Source organism: Charadrius vociferus, unplaced genomic scaffold (assembly GCF_000708025.1).
Source record: "Charadrius vociferus isolate BGI_N301 unplaced genomic scaffold, ASM70802v2 scaffold12, whole genome shotgun sequence".
NCBI classification, from domain to species: Eukaryota; Metazoa; Chordata; class Aves; order Charadriiformes; family Charadriidae; genus Charadrius; species Charadrius vociferus.
Window position 1 is genome coordinate 1,229,859 of NW_009647422.1, and position 20,357 is coordinate 1,250,215.

Sequence of the window (20,357 nt, forward strand, 5' to 3'; positions counted from 1 at the left end):
CAGCCTGTTCCAGTCTTTGATAGCCCTTTCAATGTAGAAGTTTTTCCTAATGTCTAACCTAAACCTCCTCTGATGCAACTTGAGGCCTTTTCCTCTTGTCCTATGGGTTGTAAGCTGTGAGAAGAGACCAGCGCCCACCTCTCTACATCCTCCTTTCAGGTAGTTGTAGAGAGCAATAAGGTCTCCCCTCAGCCTCCTTTTCTCCAGGCTGAACAATCCCAACTTCAAGCAAGGCTTCTCCTACCTTTGACTTGCAAGGATGCAGTGGTCTGCTGATCCCCCGAGTCGCATGTGTAATCACCAGCATCCTGAGCCTCAGCGTCGTAGATGAAGAGCTCAACACGTGTCCCCTCTTGCCGGATCTCGTACTTGTCACTGGGCTGCAGCACCCTGTCTCCTTTCCTCCACTCCACGGGTGCGTCGGGTTTCGTCAGCTCGCACTGCAGCACAGCTGTGCCCCCTTCCTCCACCTCCTTGTTTTTCAGCCAGTGTTTGAAAAGCACGGGCAGGGCTTGAAAGGGGCAATGGTGCAAAGAAAAGAAAAGAAAGAAAAAAAAAGGTGATGCAAAAATAGAAAACGGAGGAATGTTTTCTTTTTAAGGTACTGATAATGCCATTCATGAAGTTCAAGCACAATTCCAGCTGCATTTACCTAAGGAGAGCTGTCAGGGGCAGGGATGCCTCAGTCTAAGTCAGACAGAGGAGGAGGAAGAGGGTGACAAGCTAACCAGGAGGGAAAATTTCAGTTCTACAGGAGTTGCATTTCCCTCCCCATATCCTAGACTTCCTCTCACAAAGAATTCTCAGCTAACTTCAGTAATAAGCCCAGATGGCTTTTCACCCCCAAAATGAAACCATGGAACACCGTAAAAACACTCTAAGAATATAGACCTGCAGACCCAGCTTCAGAACATGCAGCCGGGCGTCAATCACAGAATAATTAAGGCTGAAGGGACCTCTGGAGGTCCTCCACAGATGGAGATTCCTCCACCTCTCTGGGTCCTGGTTCCAGTGTCCAACCGCCCTTTCATCGTGAAAGGTGTTTTTTTCCCTTATCTGGATTTCTCTTGCTGCAGCCTGCACTTGTTGCTTCTGTTTCCTGAGCACCCCAAGGAAGGTCTCTCTCTTTCTCTCTCCTCGGTAGTCCCCCATTAGGAAGCTGGAGACAGAGATGAGGTGTGTCCCCCGCCCAATCTTCTCTTCCCCTGGCTGAACAAACCCAGCTTCTCCTTACACTTCGTGTGCTTCAGCCCCCTGACAAACTTGGTGGCACTTACTCCACCACCTCAGTGTCTGTCCTCTACTAGAGAGCTCCAAAAATTGACATGCACACATCTCACCACTGCTGAGCAAAGAGGAAATCCTACCTTTAACCTCTAGTCTGGCAGTGGTCTTCCCATCAGCTGTGTGGCAGCTATACTCCCCTGAGTCTGCACGGTTCAAATCGTGGATGACCAGCGTGTGGACGTTCCCCTCCTGCTTGATGTTGCATTTCTGGCTGGAGCGGATCATGGACGTGCCTTTCTTCCACTCCACTGGGACATGGGGCTTGGAGACCTCACAGGACAAGTGAGCCGTGCCACCTTCCTGAAGCTCCAAGCTGTGGAGTGCTTTGACAAAGGTGACTGGAGCAACTGTGGGGAAGAGGGTACCAACACTGCTGCAACCGCCTAATCCAGCATTGCCCCCAGATCAGAACTGGGTGCCTGTAGTTATATTTTGAACCAGACCAAAGAGGAACGAATAAGGTAAGGTATTGACATGGCCTATCTTTCAAAATCATAGAATGGTTTGGGTTGGAAGGGACCTTGAAGATCATCGAGTTCCAACCCCCTGCCATGGGAAGGGACACCTCCCACCAGCCCAGGTTGCTCAAAGCCCCATCCAACCTGGCCTTGAACACTTCCAGGGATGGGGCGCCTACAACTCCCCTGGGCAACCTGTACCAGTGTCTCACCACCCGCAGAGTGAAAAATTTCTTCCTAATACCTAATCTAAATCTTACCTCTTCCAGTTTGAAGCCATTATGCCCCATCCTATCACTACATGCCCTTGGAAAAAGTCCCTCTCCAGCTTTCTTGTAGGCACCCTTCAGATACTCATTCTATACAACTTAATGGAAAGGTTTTTCAGAGTTTTTGGTTAGTCTTGGGAGTAAATATGATCTAAAAACATCATAAGTAGGAGATTAATTCAGTGCACATTCTTGACACTCTTCAGCACAGATTCTGACATATCTTAGCTGCTTGTTTCAGGATAAGTTGGATGGTCTTCAAAGGATGTTTGCATCATTCTGTGGACTATCAAAAGGACTGAAACAACTAGCTCAGATGCACATATTGAACTCTTAAATGCCTAAATTAGGTTAGCAGAATCTCCCAAAATTTCCAAGGACCCCTCCTCCCAAATACACCACTCCCGAAGCTAAAGCACTGTTGAGAGTGCTTACCAGTACCTCCTCAATCCCTCTTCCTGGGAGGTGGCTCACCTTGGACCGTTAGCTGTGCGGCTGAGGTATGCTGCCCGACTTTGAAACTGATGGGCCCGCAGTCTTCTAGTGTCACCTTCCTCAGGATCAAAGTGTGACGCGTCCCTTGGACTCTGATCTCATTCATTTCATTGGATTGCAGGGGAACATCCCCCAGGAACCACTGGGCATCCTGAGTTGTTTCCCGGGACAGCCTGCATTCAAACACTGCGTCTTCTCCTTCGTACGAAGTGACGTCCTTCAGCGTCTCCACTATAGTGGCTGCCGGTTCTTTATGGAAAGGTCAACAGAGTTTGATATCTACTTTCAAGTGATGCTTCCTGGGTTAAACATTTCGTTATGCTCTTTCTTGGCAGTACTATATTATTTGAAAGAATGACCACCAAGCACTAAATGCGTGGAAACACAGTTACATGGGGATGTAGTAACATCTCACATTCTTACAGATGCATAACGTGTATGTGCACATATAATTATGCACATATATATGATAGTCTATAAAGTATGCATGTTACACTGTATTGTGTGTATAATAAATATATAAAATATATTTATAATGCAATCCATGTGCTGTTAAAATATTGTCAACAGCTTTTAGTGGGTGACATTAACATTAAACCACAGAAACATTGACTAAAGACCCATCTCTGATTCCCTAGGGATAACGGACCCAGTTCTTATCCCTCTGAAATCCCTCTCGTCTCTGACATCTCCATGATTCAGTTTGGGCATGGGGCAACGTCTAACTGTCAAATTACTTAATCATGTGCCCCTGCCACGGTACCACGCTCTGTTCGGCTCTTCCCCACGCAAAGCCCCACCTTTCACCAGCACAGCTGCAGTGGTTTGCTGGTCCCCTGTGTCGCACACGTAGTCCCCAGCATCAGCTTGGCTCAGGTTGCGAATTGTCAGCTCGGCCACAGATCCAGCTTGACGCATCTTGTATTTGTCACTTGGTCGCAGCACTGTCCCGGCCTTCTTCCACTGCACAGTGGCATTTGGTTTTGAGATTTCACAGCTCAAAGTGATGGTGCCGCCTTCTTCGGCTTGCTGGTTCTGGAGTGGTTGTGTGAAGATTACTGGCAAAGCTAAACCAAGATAAATCAGAGGGAAAAAAAATGTTTCATTGCTGACTCTGTCACTAAATCTTGTGTTTAGTGAAACCGTGGTGCCATTCCAAACTTGGTTACAACTCAATTCCAAAATTACTTTAAAACCCAAACAAGCAATAACAGACAGAGCTGGATTTCCAAGCGCACTGAGCACCCTGCACTCCCCAAGAGTCACTGGGCACCGTACACACTGAGCACCTCAAGGAATGCATTCCTTCTTACACAGAGAGGTCATGGATAAGGACTCTTGAGCATTTAAGTGCATGTATCTCCAAATGGGTACCAAAGCCACAACTCAAAAACCTACACCCGACGTCTCTGTTCTTGGGTATTTGGGAGGGTGTGTGGAGAAAGATCATTATACAACGCCCCTCATTTGAAAACTGTGCCCAGAAGAGGGATGAACTCTGGAAGTCTCTGCACTGATGTGTATCACTGACGGGTCAAGATGGAGTTTTGGTGGGTTGATTTACAATGCACCACGTGTAGAATTTTAGATCCTCAAGTCCCGTTCCCTTGGTGGCTCCACAGTTACGTCTGCATTGGTATTTATGAGGGAAGGAGATGGAGTTTATAAATGACAATGAATTCACAGGAACCAGGTAGCAAATGAATGTAAGAGGAGAGAGATCTGAAGGTGCTTGCAAGTGATGCAGAAATGGATGATGTATTCTGCGGGACGGCTGGGCAATGGCTGGGTTCAAGGTTTTTGTACAGTTGCATTTGCAGTGAGGGCATCCCTTGTGCCGTTAAGTCCTGCAGCCCTCAGGCTCTTAAGAGCTAGCAAAAGAGTAAGGAGGAGACACAAATAAAGTCTTTGCGAAGACCTACTCTGTCAGACTGCGTCACTGTTGATTCAGAAATCCTTATCACAAAAAAGGACCAGACTCTCTGCCACAGTGTCCCCAAATCTTGCATATGGAACATCTAAACTAACCTAGAGCTCCCTAAAAGGTGAAGTGAAAACTTTTTGTCACCTTTCACTACCAAGGATGCCATAGTTTGCTCATCGCCAGAATCACAGATGTAGTCTCCAGCATCCTTCAGCTGTAGATCGTGGATGAGTAACTCCACAGCAGAGCCCATCTGCTTCATCTCATACTTCTTGCTGGCTTGGAGCAAGACTGACCCTTTTTTCCACCTCACTGGTGCATCGTGTTTGGAGAGCTCGGCATGAAGGGTGACTGTAGAGCCTTCCTCGGCTTCCTGGTTTCGGAGTTTTTGTTCAAAGACTGCTGGAGTGGCTGGGACCACAGATAGAGACACAAACGGACAGCCACCATCAGAGGATCTGCTTACAGTACAAATATTCTGGTATCACTGCATCCTGAAGTTAGCGTGATAGCAGGCAGGCATGTGCCCTTCATGGGAGAGCCCTCAAGAGATATTCCAAAAGATGCCATTTTGGAAGAACATCCTGGCTCCTCTTTACTTTTGCTGACCTTCTATCTCAGAAAAAGTCACCTTAATATTGTATTTGTAGCAGAGTAGATTTAAATATATATATTGGCATATTACACCTCTTTTTAAGACCCTAGGCCATAGAAGTATTTAGGTATCATGGAATCACGGAATCTTCAGAGTTGGAAGGGACCTCTAGAGACCGTCTAGTCCAACTCCCCTGCTAAAGCAGGATTGCCCAGAGCACATTACTCAGGACTGCATCCAGGTGGGTCTTGAAAACCTCCAGAGGAGGAGACTCCACAGCCTCCCTGGGCAGCCTGTGCCACTGCTCTGTCACCCGAACCGTAAAGAAGTTTTTCCGTGTATTTGAATGGAACTTCTTATGTTCCAACTTGTGCCCATTGCCTCTCGTCCTGTCACTGGGAACCACTGAAAAGAGTCTGGCTCCATCCTCCTTCAACCCACCCTTTAGATACTTGTATGCCATCATAAGGTCTCCCCTCAGCCTTCTCTTCTCCAGGCAATCAGCTGGAGTTGAGTGCAGAAGTAAGTTTGAATTTGACTCTTGAGTACCATTTTCCCTTGTGGAACTGCAGCTCAAAGGATGGTTAAGCAAAAAAAATAGTCTCATTCTAATTTTAGTTCCAGCCTTGGTTTTCCGAGTGACCAGAAAGAGGTCCTTGGGTCTAGGATTGGGGAAGCAGTTACTACACTTGGATCCCTCCATGTTGATTGCTCAGGACACCATGGGACTTAACATAACTTCTGAAAGCAAAAGGACTCAGCTGCTTTATACCAGCAAAGTACAAGTCAAGGACAGTAGATAGCATCCTCTTGCTAGAAGCAAGTTAAGGAAGTACAACAAGTTTCTCATCTTAAAAATAAAACAAAACAACCTACCTTTAACAGTTAAAGTGGCTGTGGTTTGTTCATTTCCATTGTCACAGGTGTATTTGCCAGAGTCTTCTGGTTTTAAGTGATAAATCTTTAAAGTATGGATTGTCCCCTCCTGCCTGATTTCATACTTGGAGCTCGAGGAAATCACCTGAGCACCCTTCTTCCACTCCACCACAGCATTAGGCTGGGAGACCTCGCAGCGGAGGATGGCTGTTTCTTCTTCCTGCAGTTCTGTGCTCTGTAGTTTCTCCTTAAAGACTGGAGGTGGCACTGAAATTACAAACACAGCAAAGGCATTTACAGTCACCATGAACAGTTGGGTATTACAAAATACTTTAACTTTTGCGCTTTACCCCTCTACTTTGCTCTGGTGAGACCCCTCTGCAGTGCTGCGTCCAGCTCTGGAGCCCTCAGCACAGGAAAGACACGGACCTGTTGGAGCGAGGCCAGAGGAAGCCACGAAGATGATCAGAGGGCTGGAGCACCTCTGCTGTGAGGACAGGCTGAGAGAGTTGGCGTTGTTCAGCCTGGAGAAGAGAAGGCTCCAGGGAGACCCTAAAGGGCCTACAGGAAAGCTGGGGAGGGACTCTTGATCAGGGAGGGGAGCCATAAAGAGAGTAGCATATTAGGAAGAAATTCTTGCCTGTGAGGGTGGTGAGCCCCTGGCCCAGGTTGCCCAGAGAAGCTGTGGCTGCCCCATCCCTGGAGGTGTTCAAGGCCAGGCTGGATGGGGCTTGGAGCAACCTGGGCTGGTGGGAGGGGTCCCTGCCCATGGCAGGGGGGTTGGAACTAGGTGATCCTGAAGGTCCCTTGCAGCCCAAACCATTCTGTGATTTTATATATTGAGGAGTTAAAATAAGTGAAAGGATTTGGGATGAAACCCACTCCCAAATAGTTGTTGAAGTTACTGAAGTACTAATCAAAAGCTTTACAGATGTCTTAACTTGTTCAGGTGGGATGGGATCTTTGACCAGACCAACAGCTTCAAAGAGGGAAGGAGAAGGATGTTTGACCGAGAATTTCTTCAAAATAGTGTTTAGAGAAAGAAAGACCCCAAAGAAGAAAAAAAAAAAAAAAAAAAAAAAAAAAGGAAAAGAGAACCAATGAAAATTACAGATCTGTCAATCCGCCTACTGGAGCTACGCCAGTAATTTCTCTAGAAACCAGTTAGCTTCAAGACCTCAGTGACATACACTGTCTATCCATAGTGATGACAGTATATGAGACCACATTATGCACGTCTAGGGACATGGTTTAGTGGTGGCTTTGGCGGTTGATGGTTGGACTCAATGATCTTAGAGGTCCCTTCCAACCTAGATGATTCTATGAATGCTCTGAAGCACAGGGACCCTACTAACATGAGTGAACAAGGGGTGAATGATGGCCCCGAATTTACTATTAGCATAAGGAAAACGTCACCCGTTCTCACCCATCCTGTTCCTTTCCCACATCACAGAGAGCCCTTACCTTTTACTGTGAGCTCTGCTGTCGACGTGTGGGGTCCCACTCGGAAAGTGATGGTGCCAATGTCCTGCTCAGTCACCTTCCTTAACGTCAGGGTGTGAATCTTTCCTTTTTCCACGGAGATCTCATTCATTTCATTATTTTGCAAAGCAACGTCCTGTAGCTTCCATTCAACATCCCTTGCGTTTTCATGAGAAACCTGGCACCGGAATGTGACATCATCCCCTTCAAACACCACCATGTCCTTTAGGCCACTCACGATGGTCACGTCAGGCTCTGCAAACAGTCCGTCAGTAGTTAAGCCATGAAACAGAAAACATGGATCAGATCATAGAAACACCGAATAATAAAGGTTGGAGGGGACTTCTGGAGGTCATCTGGTCCAAGCACTGCTCAAAGCAGGGCCAGCTTATAGCAGGGTGCTCAGCACCTTGTCCAGCTGAGCTTTAATTATCTCTGAGGATGGAGATATCACAGCTTCTCAAATCACATTTCAAATGCTGCCGGTTCACTATTTTCAGTGTACTTGGTAACGTGGCTAATATCTTTCAGTTAGTAGTTTTATTCCTTGTCCTTTCTCAGCAATACATTAAGTATTGATTTTTATTTTTTTTAATTACACGTTTGATAACGTAATTGGGTGAATAAGGCGTGAATGCTAGATGCCAAATTCAGGACCTTGGAACCTACTATGTTTGTACTTCGATATCTTCATAGAATAATGTTAAAACCTGATCCCTTCTATTGTCTTTTTGCAAACAGAATTGCATATACTTTGTGCTGGTGCTCCAAACTGGCTGGGGATCTGGTTGGCTCTGTGCTCCCAGCAGGACTTACTGGATTAGCATAAGCACAGGGCATTTGCACTGCAGTTTGCTTGAGTCCTGCTTCTAAGACAGTTGGGCACCTGCAGATCTGTGCAAAGATCATACAGACAGACTGCAACAGGCAAAAGCTGTATCGACCCCGAATCTGCTGGGGCGCACCGAAGGAGAAGCAGTGCTATCTTCATCTGAGCAAACACAGTACATGTTCATACAGCTGAGGTCACCATCTGCACAAAAAATAGTGCAGCTGGGCATAATGTACAGAGTATCTGTAATATCGAGTAGCCTGTAGAGATGCCAGCGGTGATTGTTCCACACTAGTGGTCCAACCTGAAAGCAAGCTCTGTCTGCAGCGCTATGAAGGCCAGATGCAGCTGCCATGTGACTGGAAGCTGGGGACGGACCATCTGTTCCCTCACATGCATATGATGTCAAGCAAATATTTCAAGCCATGAGTCACAAATCACAGCTGCTTTATCCTGTCCTGTCCACCAAGCGAATCTTTGCTTCAGTGCATTCATTGACCATAAGATTTTTTTACGATACCCTTCCTGTGCTCTATCACAAGGGTTCATCCCAACTGTTTATTACAATGGTAATAAACTATTGTAATTACATTGCAAAATCTTAGCATCCTAAAGTGCAAATCCCCTTGCCCCAATAAACAGGTCTTGCCTTTCACGGTCAGTTTTGCAGAGCTCATCTCATCTCCAGCCTTGCAGGAATACTCTCCAGCATCGCTTGGCTCCAGGCGGTGAACCCGCAGCTCACGGAGGGTGCCGTCCTGCCACATTTCATACTTGGAGCTTGAGTGAAGGATGATTCCATCTTTCCTCCACTCCACTTCTGCTTTGCTAATGGAAATCTCACAGCGCAGCCTGGCCGTTCCTCCCACTTCCACTTCTTCATTCTTCAGCTGCTGCTTCAGCCGGGGTTTGACGGCTGCAAAGAGAAAAATTAACACATGATCCATGAGCTTGAATGCCAGGTCTGCACGACTCAGCACAAGGCACCTGGGGTTTGATGCTGCAGAAGAAATTTGCATTAATTGATTATATGATTATAACAACCCTTTCCCCCCCTATAAACAGACCTATATTCTCTATATCCAGACAAGGAAAGAGTTAGAAAGTTCCCCAAATATGTTTGTTTCCCACATAGTCAAGGGTATCCACATTACACCTTTTATACATCTGCTCTGGATATTGGAATCTCCAACAGTGTAAATCTGTTCATTTTAACAGAAATACTCATGACTTCCAACCCCGCAAATGATGTAAAGCTTTAATCACGTTTCTGATTTCTCTGCTATCTTTTCAAGACCCTAGACCATCATCAGTGAGTCCTTCTAGATGATGCACAAACAAATGGACTACAAGTAGTCAAGCAGGGCATGGACCAGCTCAGACAAGAGCTTGTCACTGATGAAAACAAGACAGGAATAACCATCGTGTGTGTGTCAGCCATTGCGAAAACAGGAATCTCAGTGCTTGCGGTTCCTCTGTCTAAACCCTATTGTGATACATGTAAAGCAAGCACAGGGCTCTCGCACTTGTAGTTGACCCAGCGGCGGCTTCATGGGTCAGGTTCAGCCAAGAGGATGTAGTGTGAAAGGCTGTGGCTTAGATCAAAGCCACAAGTTCCACCCAACAGTTTGAGATGACCACAAAACATTTCACTGAGGGTGATTATTTACAGACATTATTCCTGGCTCGTTTAAACACAGCGTTCTCAGGATCTTCATAGGAAGGCATTACAAAAATTGAAAATATTAAAATTTTTAGGGGCTTTTGTAAATGACTTATGATCAGTTGTTGATTCAACTGAGCCAGAAATGAATGCAAAGTGCCAAAAATAAAGATCTATTAGAATTTCAAAATCTCCACGATGCAAAGTTTTGTGCTCTTATCAGTGTCAGAGGAAGGGGTCAATAGACCGTACACTGTGTTTTATAGGCTGAAATAGCCATTCTACAAATCCTGTCCCATAAGATCCACATTTCTACATTCTGCTTTAGGACTGAGCACTGCTTTCCTCTTTATCTTAACTTTTGGGGAGTCTTATCCACCAATGAATAAAAGAACATCATTCACAATTTCACAAATCCCTTTTATCCTCTCTTCCATTTTGATGCAATGCTAACCATTCACTCTGAGGACTGCTGTGCTCTGCTGGTCTCCTGTATCACATGTGTAATCAGAGGCATCTTCTGGTTCTATATTATGAATCACGAGTTCAGCTGTGCGACCACTTAATTTAATTTCGTATTTGGCACACGGGAAGAGCTCCATTGTGCCTTTCCTCCATTCCACTGTTGCATTATCCTTTGTCAGCTCACACTGGAATTTCACCGCAGCTCCTTCTTCTGCCTCCTTGTCCTTGAGCTCTTTTTTGAAAAGAATTGGCAGAGCTAAAGGGGGAAAAAAAAAAAAAAAAAAAAAAAAAAAAAGAAGGAACAGGAACTTTTATTGAAGCCTGAGTCCAGTTCTGGTTAACACAGTTAGAGTGACACTTCAGGGAAGAAGATACTGTGCTTTGCAAGTGCTATATTCCTAGGCAGGATCCATGTTTTCTAATTTGCCTGGGGATACTGGGAGATCTTGCTGCATCAGAAGCAGCCATCAGCACTTAGAACATTTATTTCCTTTGTTCCTTGGCTCAAATCCTTCCCAGGGTTGAATTCTCTGAATGAATTAATCCTTCAGTTGATCTAACAAAGACCTCAAGAGTAAAGAAGTTGAAAACTCCATGGATAGCCTTGACAGCTCAGGAAGGTCATTGTCAGTGTTCTTCCAGAATTTGGAAGAATTTATTTTTAAAAATATTTAAGCTACGTATCATGTGAAGTGTCCAGATGTTATGTTAAAGCATTGCTCTTTCTTTAATTTCTCCCCAGCCATAAAGCCAGAAAGTATTTCTTCTGAGAACCCAAGACTCAAATTCAGCACTGGAAGAACAAAATATCATCCTCTTCCATTCTCACTTAAAAATAATAATAAAAATAACCCTAGCATATCAGATGGAAAGCAAAATATAAGGAAAAAAATAATGTACTTCAAAATATTCATATTCAAACTGTTGCTTTGCATGTTGGCTGGAATATATCGCTTTAGGAGTCAGCTCGCACCACCTACCTTTCACATTTAAAGATGCCTTGGTTTCCTGATCCCCGGTATCACAGCTGTATTCTCCTGTATCTTCTAATCTGAGATTATGTATTAAGAGCTCTACCCGGCATTCCCTCTGCCTCATTTCATACTTCTGGCTGGGCTGCAGCCCCACTCCTCCTTTCCTCCATTCCACTGCAGCATTGGGTTTTGACAGCTCACAGCAGAATGTAGCTGTGCTTCCTTCCTCTGATTCCTTATTTTGAAGGGGTTGCTTAAATGTGACAGGCAGTGCTGCAAAATTCGAGAAGGAAATGTTTTCAGAGCGTTTTAGCCCAGAAAGGACCCGGTCTTACCATCATTCTTTAGAAATTGCCTATTCTAATGATTCCACAGTCCTCAGGCTGCAACACTTTGTCTCAGTAGTGTGTTTCTTGAGCCATGATGTGAATCAAGAGCTGAGGACAGATGGTGAGAGCTGGTCTTAGAGAGTTGTCCACAGAGTGGTGTGGTTTGTGGTTTGAAAGACTCAGACTTTCCTACAGAAGTATGTCCATACCAACTCGGGGTGCTTTAGCCAAAGACCACTGGGACACAGGGGGACTTGGACCCTTGTTCCCTAACGGAGGTCTGTGAGTTTGCACTATTAAGCTAAGAGTATTTTTCCCCCAAATAAACCTTCCGTCAACATATAAAAGATCAAGTTAGCATTCAAAACACAAGACGACGCAATACAGTAAGAGATGACGATAGAGTGATAAATGGAAGGGACAATTCAGATTCCTGGCAAGATCTTGCTCAGGATGGTAGGAGGGGCCGAGGAAAACAGATGCACTCAGTGTTCACACCTGAGGCTCAAAGCTCAAGAAATAACACAGTACATTCACATGTTATAGAAATGCTTTATCCACCAATTGTTGCATCTCTTATCATCCCTATCAGGTGTTACATCCAATCAGGCATCCCTTATGCCTACTGAAGCAATCAACAACTCAAAATAACTGTCAGCCTGCCTGGCTTTTTTTCTTTTATCCATTCCCTCTGCAGCCACACCCCCTGCACTCGGGGGCAGGAGGGTTCCTCATATTTTGACATCATGGCAACATTTAATTGCTTTGATGCTGATTATTCCCTTCAGACACTGCCAGCAGAGCCCTTCTAACTTGACCGTGTGTCATGCTCAAGTAGAATATGTCTGCTGGCATGGACCAGCAGCGAAACAAGTAAGTGGCTGTAGGGAACATGGAGAGATGCTCCTTTCACTTCATCTCTGCCGAGCCAAGGGTCAGTGCTCTGCCTACCATGTACGGTTACCACAGCCGTCGTCTGCTGATGTCCAGAGTCGCAGCTGTACTCTCCTGAATCATCCAGTTCTAAGTCATAAATGAACAATTCAGCAGCGGAGCCCTGTTGCTTCATCTCATATTTCAAACCAGGGTAGAGAGTAGTATCTCCTTTCCTCCACTCTACTGGAGACTTGGGTTTGGTAAGCTCACACCTCAGTATGGCTGTACCGCCTTCTTCTGCCTCGGTATTCTGAAGCTCTTGTTTAAAAAGTGCTGGTAAGGCTAAAAAATAGAAATATAACTTGCAACATACTGCAATTGGGGTTTAAGAAAGAGAAAGAAGAAAGAAAATGAAAGCACCAAAAGAGCTTTTTTGCAGATGTCTCTAAGCCTCAATCCTCTAGACTCAAAGTACAAGGCTATTTCCCCAGAGTGGTAACAGAAATATCTACAGAACAAGAAGAAATTGATTTCAAGAAGTTACATTTGCCATGAAGTATATACGTGCTTAATCTAATCAATGATCTAAAAATGGCAGAATATTTTTCCTACTACAAAAGTAGCCAACACGTTGCCCTGATCCTGGAGGAGATATTCTGAAGGTCAGCAGGGAGTGGTAAGGGTTCAGATTCCCTCTTCAGGCAGGCAACTTGCAGGAGAGAGTATAATTATTCTGAAAGTAACATACTGACAGAATGCGTTTAGTTCTGTATTGCAATCTCCTTTTTCTACCCGGTCACTCTGCTAGGCTGTATAGACGATGCTATCATGCCACCTTCCTTGGGAATCAGAGCCAAGTCTTCTCCATAAAGTGACACTAACAGACAGCTTTTATTTTCAGAATATATTATAACCTTTTCCCTTCTCTTTTTAATGTTTTTCAATTTTTTTTTTACCATTGACTGTCAAAGTGGCAGTTGTCTGCTGGTCTCCACACATGCAGGTGTAATCTCCAGTGTCCTCCACATCCAGGTCGTGGATAATCAGCTTTGCAACAGCACCGTCTTGCCTCATTTTATATTTGCTGCTTGCTTTGAGCAACTCCTGCCCTTTCTTCCACTCCACCACAGCGGGTTTAGTCAGCTCGCAGCAGAGAGTAGCTGTCCCACTTTCTACAGCTTCTAGGTCCTTCAGGTCTTTTTTGAATTCTGGAGGCAGCGCTGAAGAGTAAAAGAATTACCACAGAGAGAGTGAATATTCCTAAAAAAAGCAGCAAGGGGAGGTCCTGGGGGAGAGGATGCATGGTACGCTACGGAGCCCTGATCCAGGTCAGTGGAACACAAAGGAAAAATCTTCCCTGACTTCCCTGGACTCTGCGTCAGGGCAAGGAAAGTGAGAAGGACCAGCACAGCTGAGGAGGACAAACACCAACAGGGAGCTCTTTTCTGAGTTCTAACAGAAGGAAGAAGATCATGAGCAGATTCCAAGGGAACACAAAAACCCAAGCAAACGGAAAGGGAATGGGAACAGACCATAGCGACAGAGACTGGGGCAGGTCTAAGGTTTGGAGGACCTTAGTCCCAAGGATTACTTTACCATGCACTGTTAGGGCAGCTGTGGTGGTCTTGTCTCCACACACACAGGTATAATCTCCAGCATCATTCAAGTCTAAATTTTGAACTACCAGCTCCACAACACAGCCTTCCTGTCTCAGGCTGTACTTGTTGTCCGAGGTGAGGACGTGATGGCCCTTCTTCCACTGAACGTGGGCAGATGGCTTGCTGAGCTCACAGTGCAAAGTGGCCGTTCCACCTTCCACTGCTTCCTTGCTGGTCATTTCTTCTTGGAAAAATGGAGGCACAGCTGAAGGATGCAGGTAAAAAGTATTACAAACTGAAGATATCGCCAAGGATGGGTGAGAGTAGGAAGTGACAGGGGAAAGGTGTGAAGGTTACGGAAGGGCGAGCATCAGCAACAAAGAGAGGAAAGAGAAATGAAGACATCCTAGAGGAAATATATATCCTAAATGTTTGGGTTTATGCTGGCTTCCTACTAGCAAAAATGCACTGTCCTCGAGAGACTTACACCTGCTTTCTACTAGTTTCCATGTAAGAAGAACTAAGAATGCAGTCTCTGAGCTCTTTAATTCACCCATATGTTGATGCCTTCCACGAACTTCAGGCCTTTGTACTCTCTTTTCCTCCTTACAGAGCCGCCCTGCTGAGCTCTGAGCGTTGGCACAACTCCTTACTCATCATCATTCCTTCTGCCTTGAGACACCCTTGAAAAGATGCAGCCAGGGCTCACAGATTCTTCTTGACTCCAAAGAAAATTTCCAGACGCTGATTCCCAGCCTGCCTTCCTGTCTCAGAACATATTTTGCCCACTTAACATAATTCTAGTACCCATTGCAAGTTGCGTCCTTGAAATAAATCGGGTGACCTTAATACACGTCCCTCTATTAACTAAGTGGGATAATGGGATATTCCAGCTGTTTAACAAGGCTGGAGACCTCAGATCTCAAACTGAGCATCTCGCTCCATAGTAGTGCAGCTAACTTAAAATATCCGGGTTGGGAAACAGGTTTGGCACCTTTGATTTGGCACATGTCCCATGTCCAGCCCTGTAAAGCTGAAACACCAGTTTTGTTTGCACAGCAACTGGTTCTTGCAACAAAATAAGAGCAGGAGGAGGTCACAGAAAGAATTTATTCTTTCCTGCTTAGAATATCAGTCTCCCAGTGCAAATCTGTCTTTGTGCATTAGGACAGAGGTTATGGGCCCAAAACCCAATATAAACATAACCCAGCACAGAAGAAATCATAACAGCCTTGTTCTGGACACTATTTTTTATACCCTATACTATATTAAAATGGTAAGTATTGGGAGTGCAGGAAAGGAACGGCAAAGAATAAAGAGATTTGGGGTTTAGAGAATAAATGCAGGAAAGGGAAGACAAAAAAGTAGTGGGTGTATATGCTGGGAAAGGAATGCCAGAAGGGAAAGATGGGAGGACAGGAGGGTTGTGTTTAAGGAACGGAAAAGGCAAAAGGATGGCACAGAAAAATGCAGACAGGTATTTTCCAATATACACAGCCTGCAGGTGATCAAAGGCAGGGAATACTTTCAAACAAATGGAAATTCAGTTAATAAGGTTGAACAAACAGACTAGACGTGGAAGACACTTTAGAGCAGAGGACAGACGTTTCCAGTTAGGAAATAGGAGGTCAAGATGATTTTTACCCTGTACTGTTAAGACAGCTGTAGTCTGGTGCTCTCCACACACACAGGTGTAGTCTCCTGCATCCTCCTCAGTTATTTCACGAATCACCAGCTCTGCCTTGGTCCCTTCCTGCCTCATTTTGTATTTCTCACTCGGTTGGAGAATCCTCTGGTCCTTCCACCACTCCACCGGAGCAGCCTTGGTGAGCTCACAGTGCAGGGCGACTTCTCCACCTTCTTCTGCTGCCTTGTTCTTTAGCTCTTCCTTAAAGAGCGGTGGCAGAGCTGAAGGATGCAACATGGACAAATGATCATCAGAAAACCAGAATTAAAATCCTAATTTCCTTCTCACGCTTGGGATTATTCCCCCTCCTGCCTCCCTTTTTCAGCCTATCATAACCACGCTCACCTACAGCCAAGTTCAGAAACGCTGAGAGCATCCTTCTTCAAGCGTGATGTGGTTTCACTTACCATAAGGGATGAGTTCCCCGGGCGTCTATTGTTTTTTTATGGTGAAAGAACAGTACAGAAAGATGCAGATCTTGGGTCAACAGCACTCAAAGACAACACCACTGGATACAGTACTATTTTACCTACACGGGTATGATTGCTTGGACACCGGTATTGTTATTTTCTGTTTTGTTTTTACTAAAAACTTGTAGCCCCATCTACATCAAAGCAGCCGGATTTCAATATAAAGCTACCTCTGGTTTTAAATTGAAGTTTGAAAGGCCACTACATGAAGTAAGAATTTCAGATTCTTACTATTCCCCATTTTGCAAATCATAACCCAACGACAGAACAACCTACAGAAATACTATCAACACAAATGTGCCTTGTGCACAGCTACTGTCAGTGGGTACAGAATATAAACTACTCCCCAGATGCCTCAGAAAAAGCATGCCTGAGGGAAGCCAGAAATTTTTGGAAAAATGCTGGAGCGGACAGAACTGGGTCTCTTTGACCAAGTCAGTTTCTCAGAGCCAAGGTCTGATACTCCATTAAAATGGATACTCATTAATGAGAGGAGAGCAGAACAACAAGTGATGAGATCATTAACATAATACAAGGATTTATTTCTGGGTTGGTTTATTAGGAGCTAGCAGGAGACAGAAAAGTATAACTGCTGATAACCTGTGTTGTTGAGGGGTTTTTTTTGATACCTAAGTGTCCAAGTAGTCTTGATCCCCACACACAGAGGTGTTGACCCCTGCATCCTTCAGACCTCAGTTAGAGGTAGCAAGCTCTGAAATGGTAACTCAACTCATAGACTCATAGAACGGTTTGGGTTGGAAGGGACCTTGAAGATCATCAAGTCCCACCCCCCCTGCCATGGGCAGGGACACCTCCCACCAGCCCAGGATGCTCCAAGCCCCGTCCAACCTGGCCTTGAACACCTCCAGGGATGGGGCAGCCACAGCTTCTCTGGGCAACCTGCGCCAGTGCCTCACCACCCTCAGAGTGAAAAATTTCTTCCTGATATCTCATCTAAATCTCCCCTCTTCCAGTCTGAAGCCATTCCGCCTCGTCCTATCACTACATGACCTCGTAAAAAGTCCCTCCTCAGCTCTCCTGTAGGCCCCCTTCGGGTACTGGAAGGTCACTATAAGATCTCCCCAGAGCCTTGCCTTCTCCAAGCTGACTTACTTAAAGTATCTGGTACCCCCAGGAGCAGCTGTGGCTAAGTCACCCAGCAGAGCGACATCGCCTCCTCCTTCTGCTGCCCCAACCCTCAGGTGTCCTTTGAGCAGTGCCTGGAGAGCAGAGGGCCTGACAGACCGTACATGTGTGTTTTGAAGAAAACTGTGGTTGGCTGAAGGGAAGTGTGGGGGTGTGGGTGAGGGGAAGAGCTGGAAAATGTAAATGTCCAAGAAGAGGGGACTAAGACAGAAGAAACATCTAATTTTCTCCTTTTAAATGGAGGGAAGGTTAATAATGACCCAAAAATTTGCCCTGAGGTAGTCTTTCTCTGTAAGAAATGAGCTATACATAGAATGAAGAGAAAGGGGAAAAAACAAGGACAAGCTATTGACCCAGGGCAGAAAGAGATGAATTTCAGAGTGATGTCTATCTATAGAACTATTTATTAATTTTAATAAGGTCTTTTTACCATGAACTGTTAAAGTTGCTGTTGTCTTCTGGTCACCACAAACGCACGTATAATCTCCAGCATCTTTTACTTCTAGGTCATGAATGACCAGCTCTGCAGTGGTGCCAGGCTGTCTCATTTGATATTTGTCACTTGCTTTGAGCACTTTGGACCCTATTTTCCACTGCACTGGAGCTGCTTTGGTTAATTCACATCGCAGAGAGACTGATGCTCCTTCCTGGACTTCTTCATCCTTCAGTTCTTCCTTGAAAAGCACCGGCAGGGCTGGGAATGGAAAGTCAATAGATAGTGTATTTAAGCTAACACCTCTGCATTCGAGATCAGCATCATGAAACCTCAACTGAAGTTCAAATCCGGCCAAGTCAGGGACTTTGGCCACTGAGGCTGAGGTTGAGGTTATCACTATGATGATCTGGAAAACTAAATCCAGCAGCGACAGTAAGAAAAGAAGTGCTGAGCTGACAGGTCAAAGTAGAACAGGCTGGATGGATTCAAGATGCAATCTAAAGAGTTTATCACAGGGCCACCCTCCATGGGGGCAGGACATCTCAGCTGGTCTACCAGGAGCACTTCCTAGGCACTATTCCCTCAAACTTACAACATAGCAGCTTGTCTGCATGGAGAAATAGTCATGGCCTCAGCTCCCTTTTTCAGGAATATGAGACCAAAATTAAGTGTCAGAACAAGAAGTTCTCCTTTCCCGAACACTAATTCCTCGGAAAAAGCTGACAAGTGAACACTTCGTACAGCAACAGAATATTTCAGAGAAACAAACAAAAAAAAATGAACAGTCATCTGCGAGACGAATTTACCATTCACTGTCAGAGAAGCCGTGGTGTGCTGGTCTCCACACACACAGGTGTAATCTCCCGCATCCTGCAGCTCTAGATCACAAATTTCCAGCTCAGCAAGGACATTATCCTGTCGCATGATGTATTTTTCACTTGCCCTGAGTATTTTGTGTCCTTTCTTCCATGACACAGCTGCAGCCTTGGTCAGCTCACAGCGCAGAGTGGCTGTTTGGCTTTCCACGGCTTGCAAGTCCTTCAGTTCTTCTTTGAAAAGTGCAGGCAGGGCTGAAGGTCACAAAACGGACAGAGGACATTAAAAATGACAGGTGGTACACAGGTGAAGGGAGGGATGGGGTAGTACAGAAGCAGAGAGACATTTTAGGGTGGAAAGAGCTTCCTTTCCTCATAATTCTGGGACTTCGGACAAATCAATAGACAGGAACACAAAAGCAGCCTGGGTGCAACCAGATCTTGGAGACAGCTTACAAATTTAAAGAAACAAATTCAGCCATAGGTGAACACCAAACAATAGAGATGGACTGACGTAGAAATACACAATAATACAGATATATGTATATGGTTTTTACCATGCACTATCAAGGCAGCTGTTGTCTCCTGTTCTCCACACACACAAGTGTATTCTCCAGCATCTTTCAATTCTGCGTCGTGGATAAGCAGCTTCACGACTGTGCCTTCCTGTCTCATTTTGTATTTGTCGCTGACTTTGAGCACACTGCTTCCCTTCCTCCACTCTACTTGAGCAACCTTGGTCAGCTCGCAGCGCAGGGTGGCTGCTTGACCTTCTGTCACCTCCTCCTCCTTCAGGCCTTCCTTGATGCGTGCGGGCAGCGCTGAGGACGCAACGGACACAGGGTTAAATTGGAGCAGCAAACACATCCTCCTGGGGAAAGGGCACGGCGGGGGGAAGGAAAGGCGAGTATGTCACAGGGAAGCTGTCTTTGGGTCTGACCTCACGTCTGCCTTAGGAATCAGGTCCCTAAAAACACTTTTGTGTTAGGAAATGGGATGGAGGCTTTTCCCCTTAAATCACAAAATGCAAATTAATTCCCATGACTATAACGGGCAAACTCAGACTCAGGAATAACAGAGATATTAACAGATAATAACAGAATAACTCAGAGATAACAATAAACATGGAGAAAAAAAATGAATTCAAACCATAAGCTCCATAACGAGGACATCTAGACGAAATCGGTTATTACCGTGTACTGCTAAGGAAGCTGTGGACTGCTTATCCCCACACACGCAGGTATAGTCACCAGCATCACTCTCATTTAGATTATGGATCACCAGTTCTGCAGTGACATCCTTCTGCCTCATTTTGTATTTCTCGCTAGGTTTGAGTACTGTGTGTCCTTTTTTCCACTCCACTGAAGCGGCTTTGGTCAGCTCACAGCGCAGAGTGACCACTTCACCCTCTGTGGCTTCCTCGTTTCTTAATTCTTCTTTGAAGAGAGCGGGAAGGGCTGAGAAACAAAGGTGCAAACATTTTCATGATGTGCAGTTCCTGGCCACCAAAAAAAAAAAATGAACCTGAGGTTTACCAGGATCTACACATGCCTAGTTATTGACATGAGGATCATCTCACAGAAGGAAGATATTTATTTGTTTCATAGACACAAAAGGGTCTTACACAGTGGGTAAATTTGCTGATTGGTGTAGAGCTGTATGGAAAATAAACAGCAGGAA

The 20,357-nt window shown here is 45.2% G+C and overlaps 1 protein-coding gene across 1 annotated transcript in view; it reads right to left on the reverse strand.

The window, feature by feature from the left end:
• OBSCN (obscurin, cytoskeletal calmodulin and titin-interacting RhoGEF) overlaps positions 1 to 20,357 on the reverse strand; it is a 202,611-nt gene that overhangs the window by 89,918 nt on the left and 92,336 nt on the right. The window contains exons 45-56 of the mRNA XM_009880514.1: positions 19,871 to 20,134; positions 19,235 to 19,498; positions 18,669 to 18,932; positions 17,857 to 18,120; positions 15,768 to 16,031; positions 14,122 to 14,388; positions 13,482 to 13,745; positions 11,327 to 11,593; positions 10,336 to 10,602; positions 8,868 to 9,134; positions 7,369 to 7,641; positions 2,489 to 2,758 (exon numbers count right to left, since the gene is read on the reverse strand). Coding sequence (XP_009878816.1) covers positions 2,489 to 2,758; positions 7,369 to 7,641; positions 8,868 to 9,134; positions 10,336 to 10,602; positions 11,327 to 11,593; positions 13,482 to 13,745; positions 14,122 to 14,388; positions 15,768 to 16,031; positions 17,857 to 18,120; positions 18,669 to 18,932; positions 19,235 to 19,498; positions 19,871 to 20,134 — 3,195 coding nt within the window. The remainder of the gene's footprint in view (positions 1 to 2,488; positions 2,759 to 7,368; positions 7,642 to 8,867; positions 9,135 to 10,335; positions 10,603 to 11,326; positions 11,594 to 13,481; positions 13,746 to 14,121; positions 14,389 to 15,767; positions 16,032 to 17,856; positions 18,121 to 18,668; positions 18,933 to 19,234; positions 19,499 to 19,870; positions 20,135 to 20,357) is intronic.